This window comes from Salmo salar, chromosome ssa13, assembly GCF_905237065.1.
Source record: "Salmo salar chromosome ssa13, Ssal_v3.1, whole genome shotgun sequence".
Lineage (NCBI taxonomy): Eukaryota > Metazoa > Chordata > Actinopteri > Salmoniformes > Salmonidae > Salmo > Salmo salar.
The window spans coordinates 47,796,469-47,821,509 of record NC_059454.1 but is presented as its reverse complement, the minus strand read 5'-3'; the positions used below and the strand labels follow the sequence as shown (position 1 = coordinate 47,821,509).

Below are 25,041 nucleotides of genomic sequence, written 5' to 3'. Positions count from 1 at the left end.
ATTTACCGCTGATCTAAATTATTTGTTATTCTTCACTTCACTTCTTAAAACTGCATTGTTGGTTAAGGGCTTGTAAGTAAGCATTTCACTAAGGTCTACTACACCTGTTGTATTCGGCGCATGTGACAAATACAATTTGATTTAAAGACTGCTAGCAGAGGTTGGTTGGAGGCCACTGTACAAGAACAGAAGTATTTGTTGGAGTAGATTACAAAAGCTACTTTTATCATGTCTAATGAGTGAATTGGGTTGATGATATTAAAACCAAACAAAGACTTGTATTTTGGATCATTTATTTCAAGAGAAACAGAAGTTGTCAAACATTATTTACAGCAAAAAAACAATACTTTGCTAAAACACAATGCTCCAGTCAGCTTCTTGAACAACAGAAAGCTCATATTTTATATGACATTGTAAAGACACGTACTGTATGAACACTAACATAATGTGATGAAAGAAAGTAGTAGTTCAGGAGAATAAAGCAGAGCAGAAATGCTGTGGTTCCTTACGCAATGTGTACAGTGAGAAGGTTGCATAGAGTGTTGGATTTTAAGTGGAATGAAGACGGTAATTTAACCTACACGCCAACATCTTCACTACTCCAACAAGATACGATGTCATGAATGAACAAGTAGGTGGCAGAAAGAGCTTCGTTGTGGCGGTGCTTCGACATTAAAGTAGGGTGGTCATGTGACAGTTGATGTTGCTATGTTGTTTAAATGGAGCGCTCACATACTTGATTACACTGTGAAAAAGGTCAGAGGTTACAAGAGGTTCTCCAGGTAACAAACTGGTCCAGTCGGTAAAGCTGAGTATGAGGAATCCTGGTTAATGTACAGGCTGTAACATTAAAACAGAGGTATCAAAGAGAGAGGTGTGTTACTCAAAAACATTTCTAAAAAGGCAAAAGCCAAATATTTTCTGCAGCTAAGCTTTAAGAAAGTATTCAAAATGTCAAAACGGCAATAAAAGTAGCTAAATGAAAAATCACATCGAGAAGCTTTTGAGGAGTTTGACCTGTGAGGTTGGATTATGGTAAAGAGAAACAAACAGTCTCAGGTCTAAAGCTTTGCAAATGCAACACAGGTCTAGACTGAAAACAGTTTAGAATGAATCTACTGAAACGATCTAGTGAAAGACAACTGTCAGAGAAGTAGAAGACTGCGGTAGGACCGGACTAGCAAATACAGATCGAGTTTGTCAATAGCTGTAAACTAAAAAAAGGTAAAAACAGGATGCTACACTAGGCTAATAAATAAAGAGAATGGATTGTCTCGACCGTGATGGGGCAGCACAAGCTGCTGTCTCAAATGAATCCTGGAAGCACGTTTACGAGTCAATCAGCAACTACCGTGCTCACTTCAAACAAAACAAAAGCTAGTAATTAGACAGTGGACAATATGCCCAATATACTGCGGTTCAACTCTTTGTTGAATAGTCCACATTCAGCAATCAAGAATGAGCTTTTGTAATGATCCAGCCCTGGTTTTAGACCGTCAACCATTACCTGAGGGGGTAAAAAGAAGAAAAAAATGAAAGAGACTTCATAATCCAGAAGGTAGCCTCCTCAAAGTGTAGTGTTTGAGAAACGTTGACGACAACTATCTGAGGGGGGGGGTTGTGTACATCTGGGGTGTATAATACCTGTCCATTCAACTGCGATTCCCACCCACCCACCCACCCACCCACCCACCCACACACACACACACACACACACACCTCTTGTTTACCGTGTGAAGTGAAACAACTAAAACCGACTCAATGGTAAGCAAGGAACATGGCACCATGCATTATTCACTGAAAAGTTACATGACACAAATGGGCAAGAACACAGACAGGAAACCAACTGATGGCTCAACATGTAATACAGAGCATTACTGTGTACTGAACATGACATTCTGCCAGTTTGGAGACACTTTCATTAAGAGAAGAGGTTTCAGCTAGGCAGTTCTGGTGGGCTAAAGTGGACCCATTTTGGAAAGGTGTTTCTAACCTCGTCTTGGTCTTACTTGGGGAACTATTACCAATCCCATACAGACTTCCTAAACGGAAGTACCTCCACAACAGATATTCAATAACCACTCAAATCACAAAGATCAGATGATATTGATTCCAACTGTCCTTTCGATCCCATTCCATAGCATTATTTACACAATTTAATGGCTAATTTTATTCTAACAGTATCCAAAGTCAAATAAGTAAATGAGTTTTAAAAAAAGCACTCAAAAGGTTCCCGCTTTTCCCTTAACTGGCATTAGACTGCAAAGTGAGTCTGAGTAGCTAGAATACAATTCACTTGGTTAGGGTCCTGAATCTTCATGCACATCTCACATTGAAACCATAAAATGCTCACTTTAATAAATTCTTGTAGAAAATATGACTGTCAAGTTCAAAAACAATGGTACGTGACATACAATATACACGTCTAAGACTTCATAGTAATTACTAGCTACCCAGTCAAAAGTTGGGAGTTAATAATATAATCAATTTAGATTTAGCCCAATATTACATTGTGACACCAGTGTCCAAAACTCTTGGGACAATTTGGTTAAAGCAATGCCCCTAAAACCATTTTATAATCTCATATATAGAGAGACAAACAGTTCTGTCTTCAAATGCACAACATATTATCAACTGATATAGGCCTGCTACCAGGGACAAATTATATTCTGCATCAAAACAGTTTTTTTTATAAAAATATGTTTTTTTTTTGTGAATCAAATGAGTTACCCCTCCATTTGATGAAGGTAAAATAAGGCACAAGGGTGTAGAGGGAGGAAAACAGGGGTGTTGATGCAGCTTGGTTGATACTAGGTCTGAGTCCACATTGAGGATGGGGAACTGCTTACCCAACCACCCAATAAAAAGGGCCTAACCCACCATTCTTAATTGTCTGTATAATAAAGTTGTATTGAATTTAATTCCCATTCCCAGTATACAAGTCATAGAGATCCTATTAAATTACTAGCGGGGCTATGTCATAAACTCTCAAAGTTACAGAATGGGGTGAAAATAGCAACCATATTGGCCAAACCAGTCTAATTGGAATGGATGGCAGTAGAGGAATAATCCTGATTTTACTTATCAAATGGCTTTTATCTTCCTGCATATCAGAAATTGTGTAATAGACTTGTCAACGTAAAATATAGTCATAATTATAAATGCCATTTAGGTTTAATAGCAATTTTCTGTATCAATAGCCTTTAAAAACAGACCATAAGTTTTCTTGGAAAGCTGGGAGTGCTATTATATGATACGATATCAGTCAATACCTGTTGCATTTACAACTTGTCTGAGTCCTATCATCAATTTCAGCCAGTGTATGGCTGTGGATTGACTGCATTGTATGAATGGAATATCGGCGTTTATAAACTGGGTAGTTCGAGCCCTGAATGCTGATTGACTGACAGCCGTGGTATATCAGACGGTAAACCACGGGTACAACAAAACTTACATTTTTAATGCTCTAATTACATTGGTAACCAGTGTATAATAGCAATAAGGTACCTCAGGGGTTTGTGGTACATGGCCAATATATCATGGCTAAGGGATGTGTCCAGGCACTTCGCGTTGCGTTGTGACTAAGAGCAGCCCTTAGTCGTGGTATATTGGCCATATACCTCACCTCTTCGAGCCTTATTGCTAAAATAGACCCAATTGTTATTAGAACCCAGCCCATCACAACCCAGCCCGCCTGAGGGGAAAACAACCTGTGGTTACCCCATTGGCTCACAGCAAATACTTGGCCTTTTCCAAACACAATTTTATTTTTGTCTGCTAGCTTCAGTCAATTACATTTAAGCAAAGTACACATCTAAAGATGACTTTTCAACATTGCCTGCTCCTGAGTGTTCTCACTACTTAATATTGTAGGGCTTCCCGCAAGCCCCTTTTCATGACGATGCTAGCAGCCACATGACCTTATGTCATTACATAATTACCTTGCAGGAGGGCTTCATTACTGATGAATGTGTTTGTTTTTTAATGACTGTCTTTCTGCTCGCATTTTGATGTGTATTTTCTGTAACTTATGTAATTCAGGGCTCATCTGTAAAGAGACCCGTGTCTCAGTATGACTCCGTGATAATATAAAGGTTACATAAATAGAGTGAGCGCTAGGTAGCTACCGACTGGAACATTAAGCTAGCCAAGACCAACAACACAAACAAACAGACGATACAGCTACAAGTAGTGAGTGGTGCTAAACAGACTATACTGAACAAGTTCAATGTCTTACCTGTGATGAAATGTTTTCCACACACAGATACATGTAGCCTACCTGGACACTGGGTCCCCACATTTCCCACGCCGAATAGCCTGAAGCCTCAGGGCTCCATTTCCCTACGTGGGAGCGTTACTAACCGTAGGCCGGGATTTCAGATCTGGTTACATGTACATTGAACAACACAGCAGCTTTTCGGCCATAGGAAAAACAAAGTTTGCTCCTTTACACTGGGGGGGGTTGGAGAAGGATGTTTGTGGGGCGTGGTCGAGGGTAATTCCTTATTATTACATGAATAGATTCAGACTATTGGCAGTTAAATTATTCCAGAAATGTTTTTAAAAAAATGGGTCTAAATCTGGCTGGCTAGCTAATAAACAGACAGTGCAGATACGTTATTGTATCGGCACTGTATGTTTGTCAGCAGTACAGTTAAATTCTATTTTCAGAATATCGTATCATAGTACTGGCAATCCATGGTTAACCAACTCCCTGACCAAAATGTATGACATTTATCCCATTATAAGGTTCATGTCCATCCTAGTACTAATTCTAAGTCCCTTCTTCTACATTATTATCATCGGTCATTTTAGGAATACTTTTTAAACCTCTTGGATAGAGGGTCCACAGCGCAACATGTTAGCCTCTCCAGTCCATACATGACAGATTATCCATTCATACTAGCCTGTGGCCCCATCCAACAACACGTCAACATTGGAGGAGAAGGAAGAACCCGTCCATAACCGGACCAAAGAAAAAACAAAAACATTGAGAAAAAAATGTATTTTGAAGACCAGCATATCAAATATAAATATAACTTAATGATTACTCCTTCGGGCCATTTCAAACCAGGTGTGCAAGGGAGCACTGTTCTGGCATAGCTGACCATCATACATTGGTGAATGTCTTTCGGGCTTTTTGGTGACAACCTTCCAAATTTAAAATAGAAGATGCGGGGAGAGAACCTGACTTTCCATACGACTTGATTGCATAGCTTCTCCTATGATGGTGTCCTGATTTTTGAAGTGCGGACCTCAATCACAGAGGTTTTACAGTTCAGAGATGATCAGAGTCCCTTTTTCCACCTCTGTATAGACTTGGGGTCCCACATTGAGTTCGTAAACATCTGGAGAGAGGGGAGAAAATAAGATGGTTGAATGTCAGCCAATATGAAATTAGAGGCTTACAGGTTATTAGTATCATTTTTCTTTAGGCAGTGCTATTAGTGTAGTGTGGAACTCCAGTGCATTTCACTGAACCAGCAAACAATATCTGTGCATACAAAATGAAGCCTATAGAATTGTGCCAATATGCAAGACCTTTCAGATGTGCATGATTGGTGGGATTCATTATGCGACCCCGACTGGCATGTCTGATGTCACGGATTGTTTCATGGTATAAATACCCTCAGGTTCACTACAACAAATTCTTTACGGTGGTCTCCACTGGGGCAGTCTACACAACCCCATTAAATCGCCCCTCTTATGCAGCAACCACTGCAGCGCCTGAGGTTCCTCAAGCAAAAGGGCCCCTTTCCTTCGTTAACCCTGCTCTCAGCTGCTGTAAGGGCCCTACAGCAGCTGACAAGGACAGGCTAAATGCCAGCCATTATTGATTGCTCTTAAGCTCGGCGGTGGTGGCCGACTTCACCTCCCACTCTAAGTCATGTGCAGGCTTGTTGAGGAGGATGCACGCTGCCATGAACCAGGGTCACGGTCCTTAGGACAAGCAACAGAAAATGCTTTCAAATGTTTTTCAACAAAAAAACAGAAGTGCGTTTCTTATTGAACAAGTTACACCAGTTCCTGTGCGGTTTCTTCTGTTTAGAGCCGAATGAACACGAGCCAGCTGAAAGGTCCTGTCCAGACTCTGGGTGGGAGACACCTACTCTGAGCACAGGGCCATTTAAAGACTGCTGAAACAACCTCCCCCATGCCACTAGCATGCTTCCCATACCGCCACTCAAACATGTAAGATTGCATAACTACAAAGACTCTTGCAACCTTTTGCCATTTTAGGCACCCAATTGAACCCCCCCCCCCCCCCTTTTTTACACTAAGTGTCAAATTGAATCAAACAAATCCAAAGTCTAATGTTTTAAATTAGCTAACCTATTGTTGGTTTGATTGTTGTTGGTCTGGAAAAAGGGGTGCACAGTTTGCTAGAACCCGAGGCAAACATCACATGAACAAGAGGGGCTGCAGGGTGAAACTGAGCCACATTGTAATTCTTCAACCATCCCACTACGTGTTGCGTAACATGCTCCCCCAAAAGGGCTACCTTGTTAAAACCAGTAGAGACTGGTATCTTCAGTGGAGACGTGGGGGAAGAGGGCTTCCTCTAAGTCCGGGATACATGCAACTCTTTACCATTCGAGTTTAGGAAAATAACATTCATATTTTTACGAGTGGTTGTGTTAACCAAACCCATGCATGACCCTCGCTGGCTGGGTGTGAATAGAGTTGAAAAACAGTGGTAAATTTGGTTTGGTAGCACTGAACAATTCGTGTAGCTTTTACACAGAAAGCACTTCACTTGTACTCTATTAAAGATTGATACGATGATTTATGCAAGTAGGCCTAAGAATGCAGATGCCAACATGGGTCTATGCCGAATAACGGGGCTGTAAGCAACAGGTTGACCGCTACATTTTACACCATAGAATTACATGGGAAATCAAAGGAGTCACTTCCTAATAAACCAGTAAGTTCCCGTCTCATTTAAGCTTCTCTTTAGATACTCAACTAATTGGAATTATTCATGCTCCTGCATTTGAAAAGGCTGAAAAGCCTGAGTCCACCCACCACTGCCAGACAAGTTCAGTAATTATATGACAACAAGGCGTGACAGATAACATTTCACTCTTACGGCGTCAGTATGGTTCAGTTAGGCTGGCGGCTACCCGAACGAGTGTGGTCGCATACTCACTTAAAAGGACATTCTCTTGAAAAACGAGAAAAAAGAAGAAATAGTACTGTTCGTCCATTCTGAGATGCCGCAGCAAGTATACACTTTCTCCAAGAAATAACTCGAGAAATCTGTCATTCATTTGGACGTTTTTGCCAAGGAGATCTTAGTTGGATGTAAAAAAGCACAATTAAGATGTTTGGTGCAGTATTTCTAAATGATTTTTTTTTGCATGAAAACAAGTCGTCTCCCGTTGACTGAAAGACTTTACTGAAGTATCCCTACTGTTGACCAACCACTGGCGAAAGGGCGTAGACCTCGGTTAGCATGATGAAAAAATGTGCCCCCAAACAGCCGAAAAAAAAAAAAACTTACTGAAGCCCAAAACGAACAAAAACGTCACAAAATGTCATAATGTATGCACAAACTCTTTCGGCTGGGAAGCATACAGATGCCTTTACCCTCTCCAGAGAAAAAGAGAGGGGGATAGAGAGAAAAATGCAGGCAGGCCTCGTTCAGCATAGCAATTAAAACCAGGAGGGGAGTCTGGTCCTCACCAAAACCGGTTATAACTAGCTTTGTACAAACCACAACCGCACCATAGAAAAGCATTAAATAGAGCTTAAGGAATGGAAAGCGCAACAGAGAAACTGACACACTTATGCAATGCCCAAACTGACACCGAGGTTAGCTGTGCCTGTGTGTTTGATTTCAGGTTTGGGAGGAATTCATCTCAAGTAATTCACTCATCTTAAGTGATTAAATACTAGCGTGAGTTGAGGATTTGTGGGAAGGTGGTGGTGGTTTATGGCTTGGTTGAGGTTGGCAAAGTGTGTGGATCTTTGAGACTCTCAGTGAAGCTACCGCAGTGACACTTATCTAAAATGATCATAGTGGAAAACATCCTTGAGAGCAAGCTCAACTGCTTTTCGCGACAACATTAACTGATCATGCATCTCTCATCCATCAATTAGAGTTTAAAAGGCTCCAACCATAATCAGCAGAACAACGCTGAAAGACAGAGCTTCAGAAATAAGTGTTTGACAAAATAAAGTGATTTAAACCAAACATGGCACCAAAGAGCACTGATATGGTTGAGACTCACTACTCTATGCCTACGCAGAACCCTAGCACTGCCATAGCACTGGCGACCAGACAGTGATATAGACAGAGTCTAAGGCAACACGAGACTAGACCCTGAGGGGTGCGTACAAAAGCAGATCCATTAGAGTCAATTACATCACCAGCCAACCGTGCTGTTTGACTGGGGGCAGAGGAGCAGAAAGGCAAAGGCCCTCCAGTTATTACAGTGACACAGCAAAGGGGGTGGGGGGTGTAGCCAAAGAACAATGCCGAGGTGTGGATGTGCACAAAAAAATAAAATAAAAAAAATAAAATAGTTCCTAGTATTACTAGCACAACCAGGTGATTCGACTATCAGCTTTCATGGAAACCTGACTTTCCATACGACCTGTGAAGCTCACAACAAATTTATCTTTGGGTTGTTAACCCAAGTTTCAGGCAGGTTTCCTTAAAGACCCTTTCATTACAAGGGTCTTTAATCATTTTTACAACCCCTATTACTCAGTTCAACACACCCCGTTACATAACTAATCCAAAATGCTCTCATTCTTCAACACCCACCCTTTTCTCACCCAAAATCCGATATAAAAAAAAAAGTGCCCTCCTGCTGGCATTTCTCAGTCAACTCTAATATTGTGTTTAGCTTTTGCTGACTTCAGTCATCCCCACCCTCCCACTCCCTGACCAGTTTCCCCTGATAGCAAGCCTCTATCCATAGAGTAAGACACGCCCACAGAACACATATAGTACATACTGTACCATACAGCCAAACCACTGCGTTAAAACTATTTCCATAGAGACCATAGTAAAGTGTGTGAGCGAGTTCAAGTTTCAACACGTTCTTCTGCTCGCCTAAAGTGTACTGTGTGCCCTGGGCAAGTTTTGAACTAGACTCTGTATGGGACCCATACACCGCACATAAAAATACTTATGTAAAGCACTAGAGTCAGTGCTCCTTGTTGATGTCACGGACTTAGTTAAAACACATTCATTAGACAAGCCTTTTACGTGACATGTCACTTTGCACCATGTGCAGTACACTCTAAATCCCCCAGTTCATACAAAATCCTACTACAGTATTTACATCGTCAAAACATTATTTAAAAAGCTAATGCGCATTGGTCTGGTTTATCTGGGTACAGAGGCAGACAGACACACAGGCTGGCAGGCAGGTAGAGACACAGAGGACAAAATGTTCCAAACGTGAGCCTCAGTAAGCCCCCACCGAGAAGGAGCAGCAGCCTCATTGTCTACCAGTGGGAGAGGGGTGGTGGAGCGAGGGAGGGAGAATGGAGAGTGGAGGGCTCCTGAACCCTGCATCAGACTGGCAGCTGAAGTCTGTGCTGCTATCCAGAGGTGGGAGGGTGGGGGACGCTAACACTAACCATGGACTGCTCTCAGAGTGCGCAAGTGTAGTGTGTGTGTGTGTACACAACAACAGCGATGGAGGATGCCCACAGCAGTGGTTGGTGGAGTTGGTACTGGACTGAGATGATGATCTCACCTTCAGTTCTGCATAATCCTCTTGCACTAACTTGAGAGCAGTGAAAGGATTAGTATTTAACACAGGATTAACCCCCCATTTTCACCCCCTCTGGTTCAGAGCGACAGATTGGACGGTGCAGATGTAAAAGCACGGTGGCTAGGAAAAACTTTACAAAAAGGCAGGAACCTAGGAAGAAATCTAGATAGGGGCCAGGCTCTGAGGGGTGGCCAGTCCTCTTCTGGCTGTGCCGGATGGAGATAAGAGTACATGGGCATTAAGGCCAGATCGTTCAAGATCTTCAAACGTTCATAGATCATCATAGATGACCAGCAGGGTCAAATAATAAGCAGTGGTTATAGAGGGTGCAACAGCACCTCAGGAGTAAATGTCAGTTTGAGTGGGCACAGATCAAGTATTTTAAAGAAGACAAAAAAGCAACTATTTGAACACTGGTGCCTTATGCCCAACCACACAGTCACTGGGAGTCATCCACTGAGATATAACAAGTCTTAATAGTCTCTTAGAGAAACAAGGTGAGGACAACCCCGGCCCAAAGACTGACATGGCACAATGCCCTACGAGGAATTAATCAGCCTACCAGGAAATGACCATATGTCATGATAAAAAAAAACAGGATTTAAGGAAGGAACAAGGTATAGTCCGCAGGGCAATGAGTTCAGGCCAACCCGTGGTGTTGAAAAAGTGAACATGGGTGGGGTGTGATGTAGTGTACCTGACAGGTAAGGCAAAGGGCGTCTGTCACTCAATTTAGCCCAGGAATAATAGGGCTTGTTTACAGATACCATCTCTCTCACAGAGGAGGAGGAAGGGCTGGGTTTGGCTGGGCTGGGTTTGCCTTGGGAAAGGTGATGAGCCCAGCTGATCTGCTCATCTACAGGCATACAAAGTGCTAAACTAAAGGCCCCTGCGGTGATGATCTGTCAGAGTAGGAGAGTGTTATGAAAGAATGAAAAGTGGGCCAGAGAGAGAGGGGGGAGGGGTGGAGTTTGGACGGGTACTGGCAACTTTACAGGGTACATTTTGGCCCTTGGGCAAGTAGCATGGTTTTGATTAAAGCCAGAGAGCAAAAGAGAGCGAGAAAGAGGGTGAGGGGTTGGCTGAATAAGCAGACAAACAACGAGTGGTAAGAGACTGAGCTAGGGGTCTCTAGTTACCTGTCTGGACTCTGCATGTTCGTATTTGAAAACGGCAGACAGCGCATCAAGGCATTACCAGCCTACTAGTCCCTCTCCTACTCCTGTGTTGCTGTGCTGGCTGACTGAACAGAGAAGGGAGGCCAAAGCCTCTACTGAGTCAAAAACAGTTTACCTCAGATTAAAGTCAATCTGGCAGTGAGGAGAATAGCTCATGTTTTCCCATGGTAGAAGTTCTCAGAAAGTGACTTTTTAGACTTGAATGCCAAAACATTCAGGAGCTTGAGGTTCTCCAACTTTACCCATTTTGCATTCCCTACCCTACCATGAGACATCCAGGTCTTCATCACTGAAATAGATAAACGGTTGAGTTTGATATACATTTGAAAGTTTACAAACAGGGTTGTCAAACTGTTTTATTGAAGAACAATAATCTGATGTGTACCAGCTAAATTGCAAGGGTCTGAAGGGATAGGTCCATCCTATAAATTATATTTCTATGATCAGAATGACACCCACCCTGAATTCAAGAGTATAGCATGTCTCAACCGATGACGGGCACAACAAACACTTCAGATTATGTAAAATAGGGTCTAAACTACAACATTTGTGAAAATGAGACAAATATGAGTTTACGCATTTTAAGATCAATGACGTTGAACTTAACTTTATTTCATGAAATCATAGAATAGTTTGACAACCCTGTTTGCAAGCTTTCAAAGTATATAAAATTCTACATTTATCAATTTCAGTGATGAAGACATGGATGTGTCATGGTAGCGTGTGGTATGGAAAATGGGTCAACTTCAAGCACCTCTATGTTTTGGCATTCAGGTCCAAAAAGTTACTTGGGCAAACATTAGGGCCAGGTGAGACCAGTATCGCGATACTCGTTAGTATCATGGCAAGGAAACAAAACACGGAGCGAATTTAACTTCTTCAGGACAACAGCCCTAATGTTATAAACATCAGTATGTTGTTATCGAGAGTCACATTTATGGGGGAGTATGCTTCATGATTAACGACTCATGGTGTAACCATAACATACAGGAACTGAAGTCCTTCTGTTCACCTGACCTAGAATTACTTAATCAAATGCCGACCATATTATCTCCCAAGAGAATTCTCTTCAGTTATCGTCACAGCTGTGTATATACCCCCTCAAGCAGATACCCTGACGGCCCTCAAGGAAATTCACTGGACTCTATGTAAACTGGAAACCATATATCCTGAGGCAGCATTTATTGTAGCTGGAGATTTTAACAAAGCAAATTTGAGAACAAGGCTACCTAAATTCTATCAGCATATTGATTGCAACATGGGCAATATACTGGACCACTGCTACTCTAACTTCCGCGACGGATACGCGGCATTCCCTCGCCCTCCCATCGGCAAATCCGACCACTACTCCATCTCGCTACTACCGTCCTATAGGCAAAACTCAAACAGGATGTACACGTGACTATAACCATTCAACGCTGGTCTGACCAATCTGAATCCTCGCTGGTCTGACCAATCTGAATCCTCGCTTCAAGATTTTTTTAATCACACGGACTGGGAAATGTTCCAGGAAGCTTCAGAGAATCGATGTATGCTGACTCAATGAGTGAGTTTATAAGGAAGTGCATTGGAGATGTTGTACCCACTGTGACTAATAAAACATACCCAGACCAAAAACCACAGATGGCGGCATTCGCACAAAAATTAAAGTGCGAACCACCGCATTTAACCTCTTACATCTAGACGTTCCACTAGCGGAACACCTGCTCCAATATCCAATGATGGGCGTGGCGCGAATTACAAATTCCTCTAAAATCCGAAAACTTCCATTTTTCAAACATATGACTATTTTACAGCATTTTAAAGACAAGACTCTCGTTAATCTAACCACACTGTCCGATTTCAAAAAGGCTTTACAGCGAAAGCAAAACATTAGATTATGTCAGCAGAGTACCCAGCCAGAAATAATCAGACACCCATTTTTCAAGCTAGCATATAATGTCACAAAAAACAAAACCACAGCTAAATGCAGCACTAACCTTTGATGATCTTCATCAGATGACAACCCTAGGACATTATGTTATACAATGCATGCATGTTTTGTTCAATCAAGTTCATATTTATATCAAAAAACAGCTTTTTACATTAGCATGTGACGTTCAGAACTAGCATACCCCCGCAAACATCCGGTGAATTTACTAAATTACTCACGATAAACGTTCACAAAAAACATAACAATTATTTTAAGAATTATAGATACAGAACTCCTCTATGCACTCGATATGTCCGATTTTAAAATAGCTTTTCGGTGAAAGCACATTTTGCAATATTCTCAGTAGATAGCCCAGCCATCACGGCTAGCCATTTAGACACCGACCAAGTTTAGCCCTGATCAAACTCCGATTTACTATTACAAAAGTTTCATTACCTTTGTTGTCTTCGTCAGAATGCACTCCCAGGACTGCTACTTCAATAACAAATGTTGGTTTGGTCCAAAATAATCCATCGTTATATACGAATAGCGGCGTTTTGTTCGTGCGTTCCAGACACTATCCGAAATGGTAAATCAGGGTCGCGAGCATGGCGCAATTCGTGACAAAAGATTTCTAAATATTCCATTACCGTACTTCGAAGCATGTCAACCGCTGTTTAAAATCCATTTTTATGCCATTTTTCTCGTAAAAAAAGCGATAATATTCCGACCGGGAATCTCCGTTTAGCTAAACAGAGGAAAGTAAACAAAGCTTTCGGTCGACGCGGGCACGAGCCTGAGTCTCACAGTACTGTAACCAGCCACTACCCAAACGCGCTACTTTGTTTCAACCAGAGCCTGCAAAGCCACGATTCAGCATTTTGCCGCCTTCTGAGAGTCCATGTGAGCCGTAGAAAGTGTCACGTAAGAGCAGAGATCCCCTGTAATTGATAGAGATAATCAACAAGGCCAAGAAATGGTCAGACAGGGTACTTCCTGTACAGAATCTTCTCAGGTTTTGGCCTGCCAAATGAGTTATGTTATACTCACAGACACCATTCAAACAGTTTTAGAAACTTTGGAGTGTTTTCTATCCAAAGCTAATAATTATATGCATATTCTAGTTTCTGGGCAGGAGTACTAATCAGATTAAATCGGGTACGTTTTTTATCCATCCGTGAAAATACTGCCCCCTAGCCATAACAGGTTAACCATGGAAAGAGGATTGGGAATATGGCCGAATACACAGTGTAGTTATTCCCGCCGCAAGGCAATTAAACAAGCGAAATGTCGGTATAGGGACAAAGTGGAGTTGCAATTCAACGGCTCAGACACGAAACATATGCGGCTGGGTTTACAGGCAATTACGGACTACAAAAAAGAAAACCAGCCACGTCACGGACAGACGTATTGCTTCCAGACAAACGAAACACCTTTGCCCGCTTTGAGGATAATACAGTGCCACCGACACGGCCCGCTAACAAGGACCACGGGGCCCCCCCCCCCTCTCCTTCTCCGTGGCCGACGTGAGCATGACAGTTAAACGACCTAACCCTTGCAAGGCTGCCGGCCAAAACGGCATCCCTAACCGCGTCCTCAGAGCACGCGCAGACCAGCTGGCTGCTGTGTTTACAGACATATTCAAATCGCTCCCTATCCCAGTCTGCTGTCCCCACATGCTTCAAGATGGCCACCAAGACAAAGGTAACTGAACTAAATAACTAATGCCCCGTAGCACTCACTTCTGTCATCATAAAGTGCTTTGAGAGACTAGTCAAGGATCATATCACCTCCACCTTACCTGCCACCCTAGACCCACTTCCGTTTGCATACTGCCTCAACAGGTCCACAGACGATGCAATCACCAACACACTGCCCCCTGTCCCATCTGGACAAGAGGAATACCTACGTAAGAATGCTGTTCATTGACTACAGCTCAGAATTTAACACCATAGTACCCTCCAAGCTCATCATTAAAAGCTGGAGGTCCTGGGTCCCAACCCCACCCTGTGCAATTGAGTCCTGGACTTTCTGAAGGGCCGACCCCAGGTGGTGAAGGTAGGAAACAATACCTCAAAAGTGGGGCCCTACAAGGGTGCGTGCTCAGCCCCCTCTTGTACTCCCTGTTCACCCATGACTGCGTGGCCAAGCACGCCTCCAACTCAATCATCAAGTTGGCAGACGACACAACATTAGTGGGCTTGATTACCAACAACGACGAGACAGCCTACAGGGAGGAGGCGTGGTGTCAGGAAAACAACCTCTCACTCAACGTCAACAAAACAAAGGAGATGATCGTGGACTTCAGGAAACAGCAGAGGGAGCACCCCCCTACACACACATCGAAGGGACAGTAGTGGAGCTAGTGGTTTTAAGTTCCTCGGCATACACGTCACAGACAAACTGAAATGGTCCACCCACAAAGACAGTGTGGTGAAGAACCAACAGCACATCTTCAATCTCAGGAGGCTGAAGAAAATGGGCTTGTCACCTAAAACCCTGACAAACTTTTACAGATGCACAATTGAGAGCATCCTGTCGGGCTGTATCACCGTCTAGTACAGCAACTGCACCGCCCTCAACTGCAAGGCTCGCCAGAGGGTGGTGCGGTCTGCACAACGCATCACCTGGGACAAACTACCTGCCCTACAGGACACCTACAGCACCCGATGTCACAGGAAGACCAAAAAGATCATCAAGGACAACAACCACCTGAGTCACTGCCTGTTCACCCCACTACCATCCAGAAGGCGAGGTCAGTACAGGTGTAGCAAAGCTGAGACAGAGAGACAGAATCTGTTTTTCAATCTCAAGGCCATCAGACTGCTAAACAGCAATCACTAACTCAGAGAAGCTGCTGCCTACACAGAGACTCACTAGTCAGTTTGAACTAAACACTTTAATAATGTTTACATATCTTACATTATTCATCTCATACGTACAGTTGAAGTTAGAAGTTTCCATACACTTAGGGGTTGGAGTCATTAAAACTTGTTTTACAACCACTCCAAATTTCTTGTTAACAAACTCTAGTTTTGGCAAGTCGAAGAGGACATCTACTTTGTGCATGACACAAGTGATTTGTCCAACAATTGTTTACAGACAGATTATTTCACTGCATCACAATTCCAGTGGGTCAGAAGTTTACATACACTAAGTTGACTGTGCCTTTAAACAGCTTGGGAAATCATGTCATGGCTTTAGAAGCTTCTGATTGACTCAAATTATGTAAATTAGCCTATTGGAGGTGTACCTGTGGATGTATTTCAAGGCCTACCTTCAAACTTAGTGCCGCTTTACTTGACATCATGGGAAAATCAAAAAGAAATCAGCCAAGACCTCAGAAAAAAAATGGTTCATCCTTGGGAGCTTTTTCCAAACGCCTGGAGGTATCACACTCATCTGTAAGCAAGTATAAACACCATGGGACCACACAGCCGTCATACCGCTCAGGAAGGCGACACGTTCTGTCTCCTAGAGATTAACGTACTTTGGTGCGAAAAGCGCAAATCAATCCCAGAACAACAGCAAAGGACCTTGTGAAGATGCTGGAGGAAACAGGTACAAACGTATCTATATCCACAGTAAAATGAGTCCTATATCGACATAACCTGAAAGGCCGCTCAGCAAGGAAGAAGCCACTGCTCCAAAACCGCCATAAAAAAGCCAGACTACGGTTTGCAACTGCACATGGGGACAAAGATCGTACTTTTTGGAGAAATGTCCTCTGGTCTGATGAAACAAAAATAGAACTGTTTGGTCATAATGACCATCGTTATGTTGAGGAAAAAGGGGGAGGCTTGCAAGCCGAGGAACATCATCCCAACCGTGAAGTACAGAGGGGGCAGCATCATGCTGTGGGGGTGCTTTGCTGCAGGAGACTGGTGCACTTCACAAAATAGATGGCATCATGAGGCATGAAAATTAGGTGGATATATTGAAGCAACATCTCAAGACATCAGTCAGGAAGTTAAAGCTTGGTCGCAAATGGGTCTTCCAAATGAACAATGACCCCAAGCATACTTCCAAAGTTGTGGCAAAATGGCTTAAGGACAACAAAGTCAAGGTATTGGAGTGGTCATCACAAAGCCCTGACCTCAAACCTATCGAAAATTTGTGGGCAGAAGTGAAAGCATGTGCAAGCAAGGAGGCCTACAATCCTGACTCAGTTGCACCAGCCCTGTCAGGAGAAATTGGCCAAAATTCACCCAACTTATTGTAGAAAGCTTGTGGAAGGCTACCCGAAACGTTTGATCCAAGTTAAACAATTTAAAGGCAAAGCTACCAAATACTAATTGAGTGTATGTAAACTTCCGACTTCAACTGTATATACTGCACCTTATACCATCTATTGCATCTTGCCTATGCCACTCGGCCATCGCTCATCCATATATTTATATGTACATATTCTTATTCCATCCCTTTAGATTTTTGTGGATTCAGTAGTTGTTGGGGAATTGTTAGATTACTTGTTAGATATTACTGCACTGACCAATACAATTTGATTAGATTTATGCATTCATTTTCCAGGCTATAGCACATGTTTTACATACAGCAGGTTTTTAAAAAGTCCAAAGACTTGTCTCCGTCGTGGTTTCATATTTGCCATGGGGAGAAAAAAAAAGTGATACTGGTATCGTCACAGCCCTAGCAAACATGTATGAAAGGTCTTGTTCAAATCAAAAGGGGTCCAGTCAGAAAGTGATTGAAATCATATGGAACAACCCATGTCGTCCATGTGAGGAAAACCTACCTGGTAAAAAAGCAGACCCTTCTCTTACTGGCCATGGTTTGGAAAGGGGAATGGGAGGGGAGCGGTGTCACGCTGCACACGTGACTAGGTTCACCAGCACCTCCAGTTGGAAGGCGTCGGGCCGGTCCAGGGGGTTGACCGCAAGCATGTCCTGCAGAAGCTTCTTCACCCCCTCAGACATGGTGCTGCGTGTCTTCTGCGGGATGTGGAGCACCATCTTGGGGTTCCCCAGGAGCGCCTCACCCACTGGCACAATCTCAGTGCCCCGACGCACGTAGGTGCCCAGCAGCTCGCGCTTGGACTCGGCATCGATGAAGGTGATCCGCTCCAGCATGGCCCAGATGATGATGCCCAGGGCAAAGATGTCTGCCTTGGCCGTGTAGTGGCCCTCCCACACCTCAGGTGCCATGAAAAAGTCTGAGCCACATGTTGACGACAACCAGAACTTGTTCACGTTGTTTCCGCCGCCTCCAGCTTTGGGGTGCTCATTGCCGTCTTTGCCCAAGCCTGCGCAGACCTTGCTGAGGCCGAAGTCAGCCACTTTGAGCACAGGCAACCCTGACTTCTGGGAGATGAGGATGTTGTCGGGCTTGAGGTCACGGTGCACAATGTTGTTCTGGTGCAGGAAGGCCACGGCACTGGTCAGCTGGCGCATGAAGCTCTTGTTGGTGCGCGGATCGGGCCGTCGCGAAAGGATGTACTGGTTCAGGTCCCCGCCCTCGCAGAACTCCATGATGAACCACAGGTAGCACGGCTCCTCCGGGTAGCCCAGAATTCGCTCACCTAGGGAAAGAGACAGACAAAACAGCATTTAAGAGTGGCAAAACCAATGGAACCTCGCCAATCTTAAAGGCTGTCATCTTGGCCGCAGACTAAATCTGGATGTTTTAAAGCCAATTTCCTGCAATTCTACGCATTTTGCCATGACTTATGCCATCTGAGTGCCTCAAACATTATAAAATCAATGGAGGCCCATTGCCATGTTTTTAATTTTAGATTCTGTCTAGCTCCTTTATCTTTTCTACATACTTTATATCAGGTTTTAGTCGTTTAAGTTTGCACAATAAAAAAAAATAAAAAAAATGTAAGTATATATTTTGGACAGTCGGCAAAGAATATAGGAGTCCCGTTTGTTTTCATAGCCATCATTGCACATGATGTGGAAAGGGGGTTTCCACATCATGTGCAATGATGGCTATGAAAACAAACGGGACTTGTTTCTCAAATAAACTGTGGCAATCTACACACATGAACATTGCGCTGTTGCACACAGCCTAATCATCAATGCACAGATCTTGGCTAGGGTCTCTGGGACTGTGTCCAAAGAGCACAGCTAATCTGTCTGTGCCCCACAATGTTCCCAGAATTTCTCATCTACAATGTTTGTTTGGTTAGGGTCATTTCTGTTAATTATAATAATAATAATAATAATAATAATATTATTGAAAACATTATTACTACTACGACGGTCTTACTGTTGTCATCGTAGTAGTTGGACACGTTTGCAGAGCTCACAACCTAGGCTACACTTGTGAGAAAAAACAAGTTGGTTTATTTCATTCCATTTACTAGTTGTCAATTTATTCATTGTCTTCTGTTTGGAGCGCGCCTGTCAATCTTGAGTAAGAACACTCACCTGATTACGCATATAGAAGTAGGACTAGTCTACCAGGCCTTCGGGAAAATGTAGGTCTATAAGTGTGCCCATTTGGGGATCTGATAAGACAATCAGAAATCGTAACTCACCGTCTCTGTTGAGCTTCTTAAAGAAAAATGTTTCTTCGCCTCAAACAGCAAGTAAACATCAATTGAGAAAGGCTATATTGAGGAACTATTGTCAATTTGAAAAATCTTCCCAGCTTTCTTTGTTTCGATTACCACTCAGCATGAAAGGGGGAAGAAAAAAATGTAATGCTCTGATCCAGTGGAATCGTGATAAAATAGGCCTACCTGATTACTTCTTAGCCCCTGTGCAAAATAGCCTACAGCTGTGTCTTTATGGAGCTCAATGGCAGGGGAAACTAACGCCGCAGAATATTTTATACAAACTTATACGTTTTCTAGCACGAGCTTCGGGTCGGACCAAGTTAATGCAATAGTCCATACAATGTTTCAAGTTCCTTGCAGACAGGCCATGCATAGCCAATGTGATTTATAGGATATTTATTTTCCTCAGGATATTTTCTACCTGCAGGCTGCAATGTTTTTATTTGTTGGCTTTATGTAGGCTATTTTTACATATTGGCAATGGCAATAGAAATAACATTTTCATTTAGATTAACCACATGACATTGATTGAGATATGAAGACTATCAATTAAACTGTTCCACAAAAATGTGCATATGAAAATCATAACTGGCACGCAGATCACTAGAAATGGTAGGATAACTTCTCACTCTAAATTGAAAAAGTTGCCGACCGCTGGTGTAGTCCATTACCTGCAACTTCAGGAGCGTACTGGCAGAATCTGCAAAGGCCAGCAGCAGAGAGCAACTGGCGCAGGAGGGTCCGGAACAGGGTTATTTTTCTTCTGGTTAGGCTATATTGATCTCTGGCTCCTTCTCAATCAATTTATAACATTTTTGACATGCGTTTTTCTGGATATTTTTGTTGTTATTCTGTCTCTCACTGTTCAAATAAACCTACCATTAAAATGATAGACTGAGCCTTTCTTTGTCAGTGGGCAAACCTACAAAATCAGCAGTGGATCAAATACTTTTCTCCCCCACTGTATGTAATGACTAACATGGAAAGAGGAACTGATGATACACTACCCAATTTCTTAATTGCACCTTGTGCATTCTACTATTACAACTTTCAAGAGAAACTTAAAAAAAATACTGGGTGGGCACGACCCCCATGCCGACACCTAATTTGGGAACCACTGGCCTAGACAAGTTAAGACAGTGCTGAAGTGTTAACTGAGCATTATTGTCCAACAAACTTTCACAGATAAACAAAAAAGGGTCCTGAAAAAGGGACCTGTCTTTCAAAGATAATTCATAAAAATCCAAATAACTTCAGATCTTCATTGTAAAGGGTTTAAACACTGTTTCCATGCTTGTTCAATGAACCATAAACAATTAATGAACATGCACCTGTGGAATGACCGTTAAGACACTAACTGCTTACAGACGGTAGGCAATTATGGTCACAGTTATGAAAATTTAGGACAGTAAAGAGGTCTTTCTACTGACTCTGAAAAACACCAAAAGAAAGATGCCCAGGGTCCCTGCTCATCTGCGTGAACGTGCCTTAGGCATGCTGCAAGGAGGCATGAGGACTGCAGATGTGGCCAGGGCAATAAATTGCAAAGTCCGTACTGTGAGACGCCCAAGACAGAGCTACAGGGAGACAGGACGGACAGCTGATCGTCCTTGCAGTGGCAGACTACGTGTAACAACACCTGCACAGGATCGGTACATCTGAACATTACACCTGTTGGACAGGTACAGGATGGCAACAACAACTGCCCGAGATACACCAGGAACACATAATCCCTCTATCAGTGCTCAGACTGTCCGCAATAGGCTGAGAGCGGCTGGACTGAGGGGCTTGTAGGCCTGTTGTAAGGCAGGTCCTCACCAGACATTACCGGCAATAACGTCGCCTATGGGCACAAACCCACTGTCGCTGGACCAGACGGGACTGGCAAAAAGTGCTCTTTACTGACGAGTCGCGGTTGTGTCTCACCAGGGGAGATGGTCAGATTTGCGTTTATTGTCGAAGGAATCAGCGTTACACCGAAGCCTGTACTCTGGAGCGGGATGGATTTGGAAGTGGAAGGTCCGTCATGGTCTGGGGTGGTGTCACAGCATCATCGGACTGAGCTTGTTGTCATTGCAGGCAATCTCAATGCTGTGCATTACAGGGAAGACATCCTCCTCCCTCATGTGGTACCCTTCCTGCAGGCTCATCCTGACATGACCCTCCAGCATGACACTGTCACACTGCTCGTTCTGTGCGTGATTTCCTGCAAGACAGGAATGTCAGTGTTCTGCCATGGCCAGCGAAGAGCCCAGATTTCAATCCCATTGAGCACGTCTGGGACCTGTTGGATCAGAGGGTGAGGGCTAGGGCCAATTCCCCCCAGAAATGTCCGGGAACTCGCAGGTGCCTTGGCAGAAGAGTAGGGTAACATCTCACAGCAAGAACTAGCAAATCTGGTGCAGTCCACGAGGAGGAGACGCACTGCAGTACGTAATGCAGCTGGTGGCCACACCAGATACGGACTTACTTTTGATTTTGACCCCCTCTTTATTCAGGGAAACATTATTCAATTTCTGTGGAACTTGTTCAGTTTATGTCTCAGTTGTTGAATCTTATGTTCATACAAATATTTACACATGTTAAGTTTGCCGAAAATAAACGCCGTTGACAGTGAGAGGACGTTTCTTTTTTTGCTGAGTTTAGGATGATCACCATACAGTATATTCATTCTAGGCTTCAAAACACCATGCTTTCAAAGCTGTGCAAAAAGTGACAAATATTGATGATTAAATGTTAATCAAAATGTTGACTGTATAGCCTAGAGAAGCTCCTTTAGTTTTTTAAAAAATGATGGATATTGGCTAAAATGATGTCAAGTCAAGATTAATAATTAATTTGTTGACAAAAGAAATGGCCTGAAATGATGACACTTACATAACTAATTATAAAAAGATGGCCAGCAAAGGCAGTACTGAGGCTAACTGCTCTGAACAGTGAGCCTAGAGATTAAAAGCAAGATTCAGCAGTATCTGTGGGCCTCAAAACAAAACAACAATCTAATCCTAATTAATATTGGCATATTTCACATTTAGCTCAAATAAGCTTGACTAGGGAAAAAAAGGTCAAGTGACGTACATTTCATACTAATAGAAAATATAATAATAAATAAGAGGCAATAGCTTGGGTTAATACCATCAATTGCAAAAAATATTGATTGCTTGATTCAGTCATGTATGCAAATTTGCAGCCAACCAGGAAAGGGTTTATTGATGGCCAACTAGAACAATGTTCTCAAGTGCTGGGAATAGCACACTGTGCCTACAGCGCATTATGGCAGTTAACCTATACGTGGCACATGGGCATTTCGAAATCTTGTTCCTAAAAACAAATGTATGAGACTGAGCAACCTGGAAAATAAAGCAAAATATAGCATTATGACTGTACATTGTGTGCCCCCCCCCCCAGACATTTACCCTGCCCCCAATTGACATGTATCATTGCCACAGCTGTTCATATGTATATATTATTTCCATTGTTTTGTTCACTTTGTCCTGCATTGCCAGAGCTCAGAGTGCAACAATTTCACTGTACCCTATAATTACGTCTGCAACCCTGTACATGTGACTATTAAAACGAATCTAATAACTGCCCATCTATTCTGTTTGCCATTCAAAGTAACCAAAAAGAAACAATAGGTAACATAACATGTTACACAATGCTACATTTGGTTAAAAAAAAGTTTAGGTTTATTTCGCTTATCTACCTCGTTTGTATGTGCTGATCAGCAACTTCGAAAAATGTGCCTCCTTTTTGCAATCAATGGATCAAACACCGAGTTAGCAGCAAAGTTAATAAGGACAAATGTTGTTTTGATTGGCCTGCTCTGTACTGATCAGAGCGAGCTAATTTAGCAAGCAATTTTATTGTTTCAATCTAGGTAGTTATAGTAGCTACTAAAGAGTGACAACAAGAACCAATCAGGCAGTGGATTTCATCGAGGTAAAAATGAGCTAAAAGGTACCTTTCAGTGAAGTCTCCACCAACCACAGGTATTGTTTTGACCTTTTATTTCCATGACTCATTTTCTGGGCCATTCCATTCCTTTGTAGCACACATTCCTCGAGTTGCACCACATTCTCGTGCTTCTTCTCCAGGCTTGCCAAAGCCCAGAATTCTGACAGAGCGAGTTCCACATTTTCAGGTGCGTTACATTGGAGTTTTTTAACCGCTACCCTTGCCCCTGTCCTCCGTGCAATTGCTTCGAACACTACCCCATAGCTGCCCCTTCCGACCTCTCGCAACAGACTGTAGCGTGGTGCCATAACCATAGCATGCTCCTCGAGGTTTTCGTTCTTACTAAAGTTCATAGAGAAACAGTGCTCCTCCATGGGGCCATCGATGTCCACGTTGTTGTTCTCTACCGCTAGCGACCTCAGGACTTTGCACACCTCTCGTTTCACCTCCCGTTTCGTCATGTTGGCGGTAGCGTTCTGTGCTTCAACCAGCCTTTTGTAAGCCCTCAGACTCCTTGGGGTTCTTATCTTTCGCCTCCTCCCGTTGCATATATCCATGACTTATTTGACAATAACAATCAAACAAACTTATGACGCGTAATTGTTATAGATTAACCGTTAGATAACCCTCCCTATCTTCAACTACTGTAAATCTGTTTAGCTGGCTAATGACCCCATGACGCCGCTCTAAAAGAAATGTGATGAATTAACCACTGTCTGCATAGCCTCCAATGTATAAAAGGAGATGGGATTGGTCCATCTGATTGGTCCATCTGATTGGTCCATCTGACAGATAAGCAGGTAAGACGACCGCGACTAAGTTATAATTCTCCGCTGTTACTCAACATTTAACGTAAACAATGATCATACTAACCCATTATATCACACGTTATGAATAACTTTTAAAGTCAAATATGTAATGTAATAATAACGTACACATACAATAACATAAGTAATACACTTTTAAGTTAGCGCGGTACCATTGATATGCAAATGAGGGAGAGATAACTATGGTCGTAGGTGGAACTTTAGAGGACGTCAGTATATTCCCACAATAAAACAGATTTTATATTCAACTTGGAGGTTTAAAAACACGTTCTCATAAAATCATAGTGCTTATTGCATTTATCTTGTGTATTTGGCCATATTTCTTTCTTTCTCGCCATCCCATTGCCTTGCTATGTTGTCTTAGGTCTCTCTTTATGTAGTGGTGTCTCTCTTGTCGTGATGTGTGCCCAACCCCCCTCCCCGCAGGTCTTTTGCCTTTTGGTAGGCGTCATTGTAAATGAGAATTCGTTCTTAATTAACTGACTTGCCTAGTTAAATAAATAAATAACAATTCTGCTCATTGTAAACATGGTTTATCCAGTACAGCATGTACTTTCAAGTGTGCTCAAGCCTGGTACTGAGTGCACCTGGACAAGGCATGTGATTGGACTGGGAGGGGCGTGGCACCTAATCAATAATGAAATAATAAAAACGAGTTCATTAATCAATTTCAGAGTTAAACCATTGAATAAACATCTTATTATATGCCTAATATATTATAACACTTATAACACATTTAATAGGCTGTTATTTAAACATGTGGATCATGTTTCATGTCAGATGGCGTTACTCCTCCGCCCTCAACAGATCTGTCTTGTAGGACATGGAACTCATATTCAAATTAAAATTTTGAGCATCCTCAATTCAAAATTGTTTAACATAATTCCTCATTTGTTATCACTGCGCTCACGTA

The 25,041-nt window shown here is 42.7% G+C and overlaps 1 protein-coding gene across 1 annotated transcript; it reads right to left on the bottom strand.

Annotated features, from left to right (window-relative positions):
- Positions 1 to 276: 276 nt before the first annotated feature.
- Positions 277 to 24,186, bottom strand: LOC106566942 (serine/threonine-protein kinase 35). Its single transcript, XM_014135608.2, has 3 exons — positions 23,309 to 24,186; positions 17,578 to 18,360; positions 277 to 5,348 (listed from the first exon to the last, which is right to left on the bottom strand). The coding sequence occupies exons 1-2, from the start codon at positions 23,856 to 23,858 to the stop codon at positions 17,645 to 17,647; spliced, it is 1,266 nt and encodes a 421-aa protein (XP_013991083.1). The 5' UTR covers positions 23,859 to 24,186; the 3' UTR covers positions 277 to 5,348; positions 17,578 to 17,644.
- Positions 24,187 to 25,041: the final 855 nt, after the last annotated feature.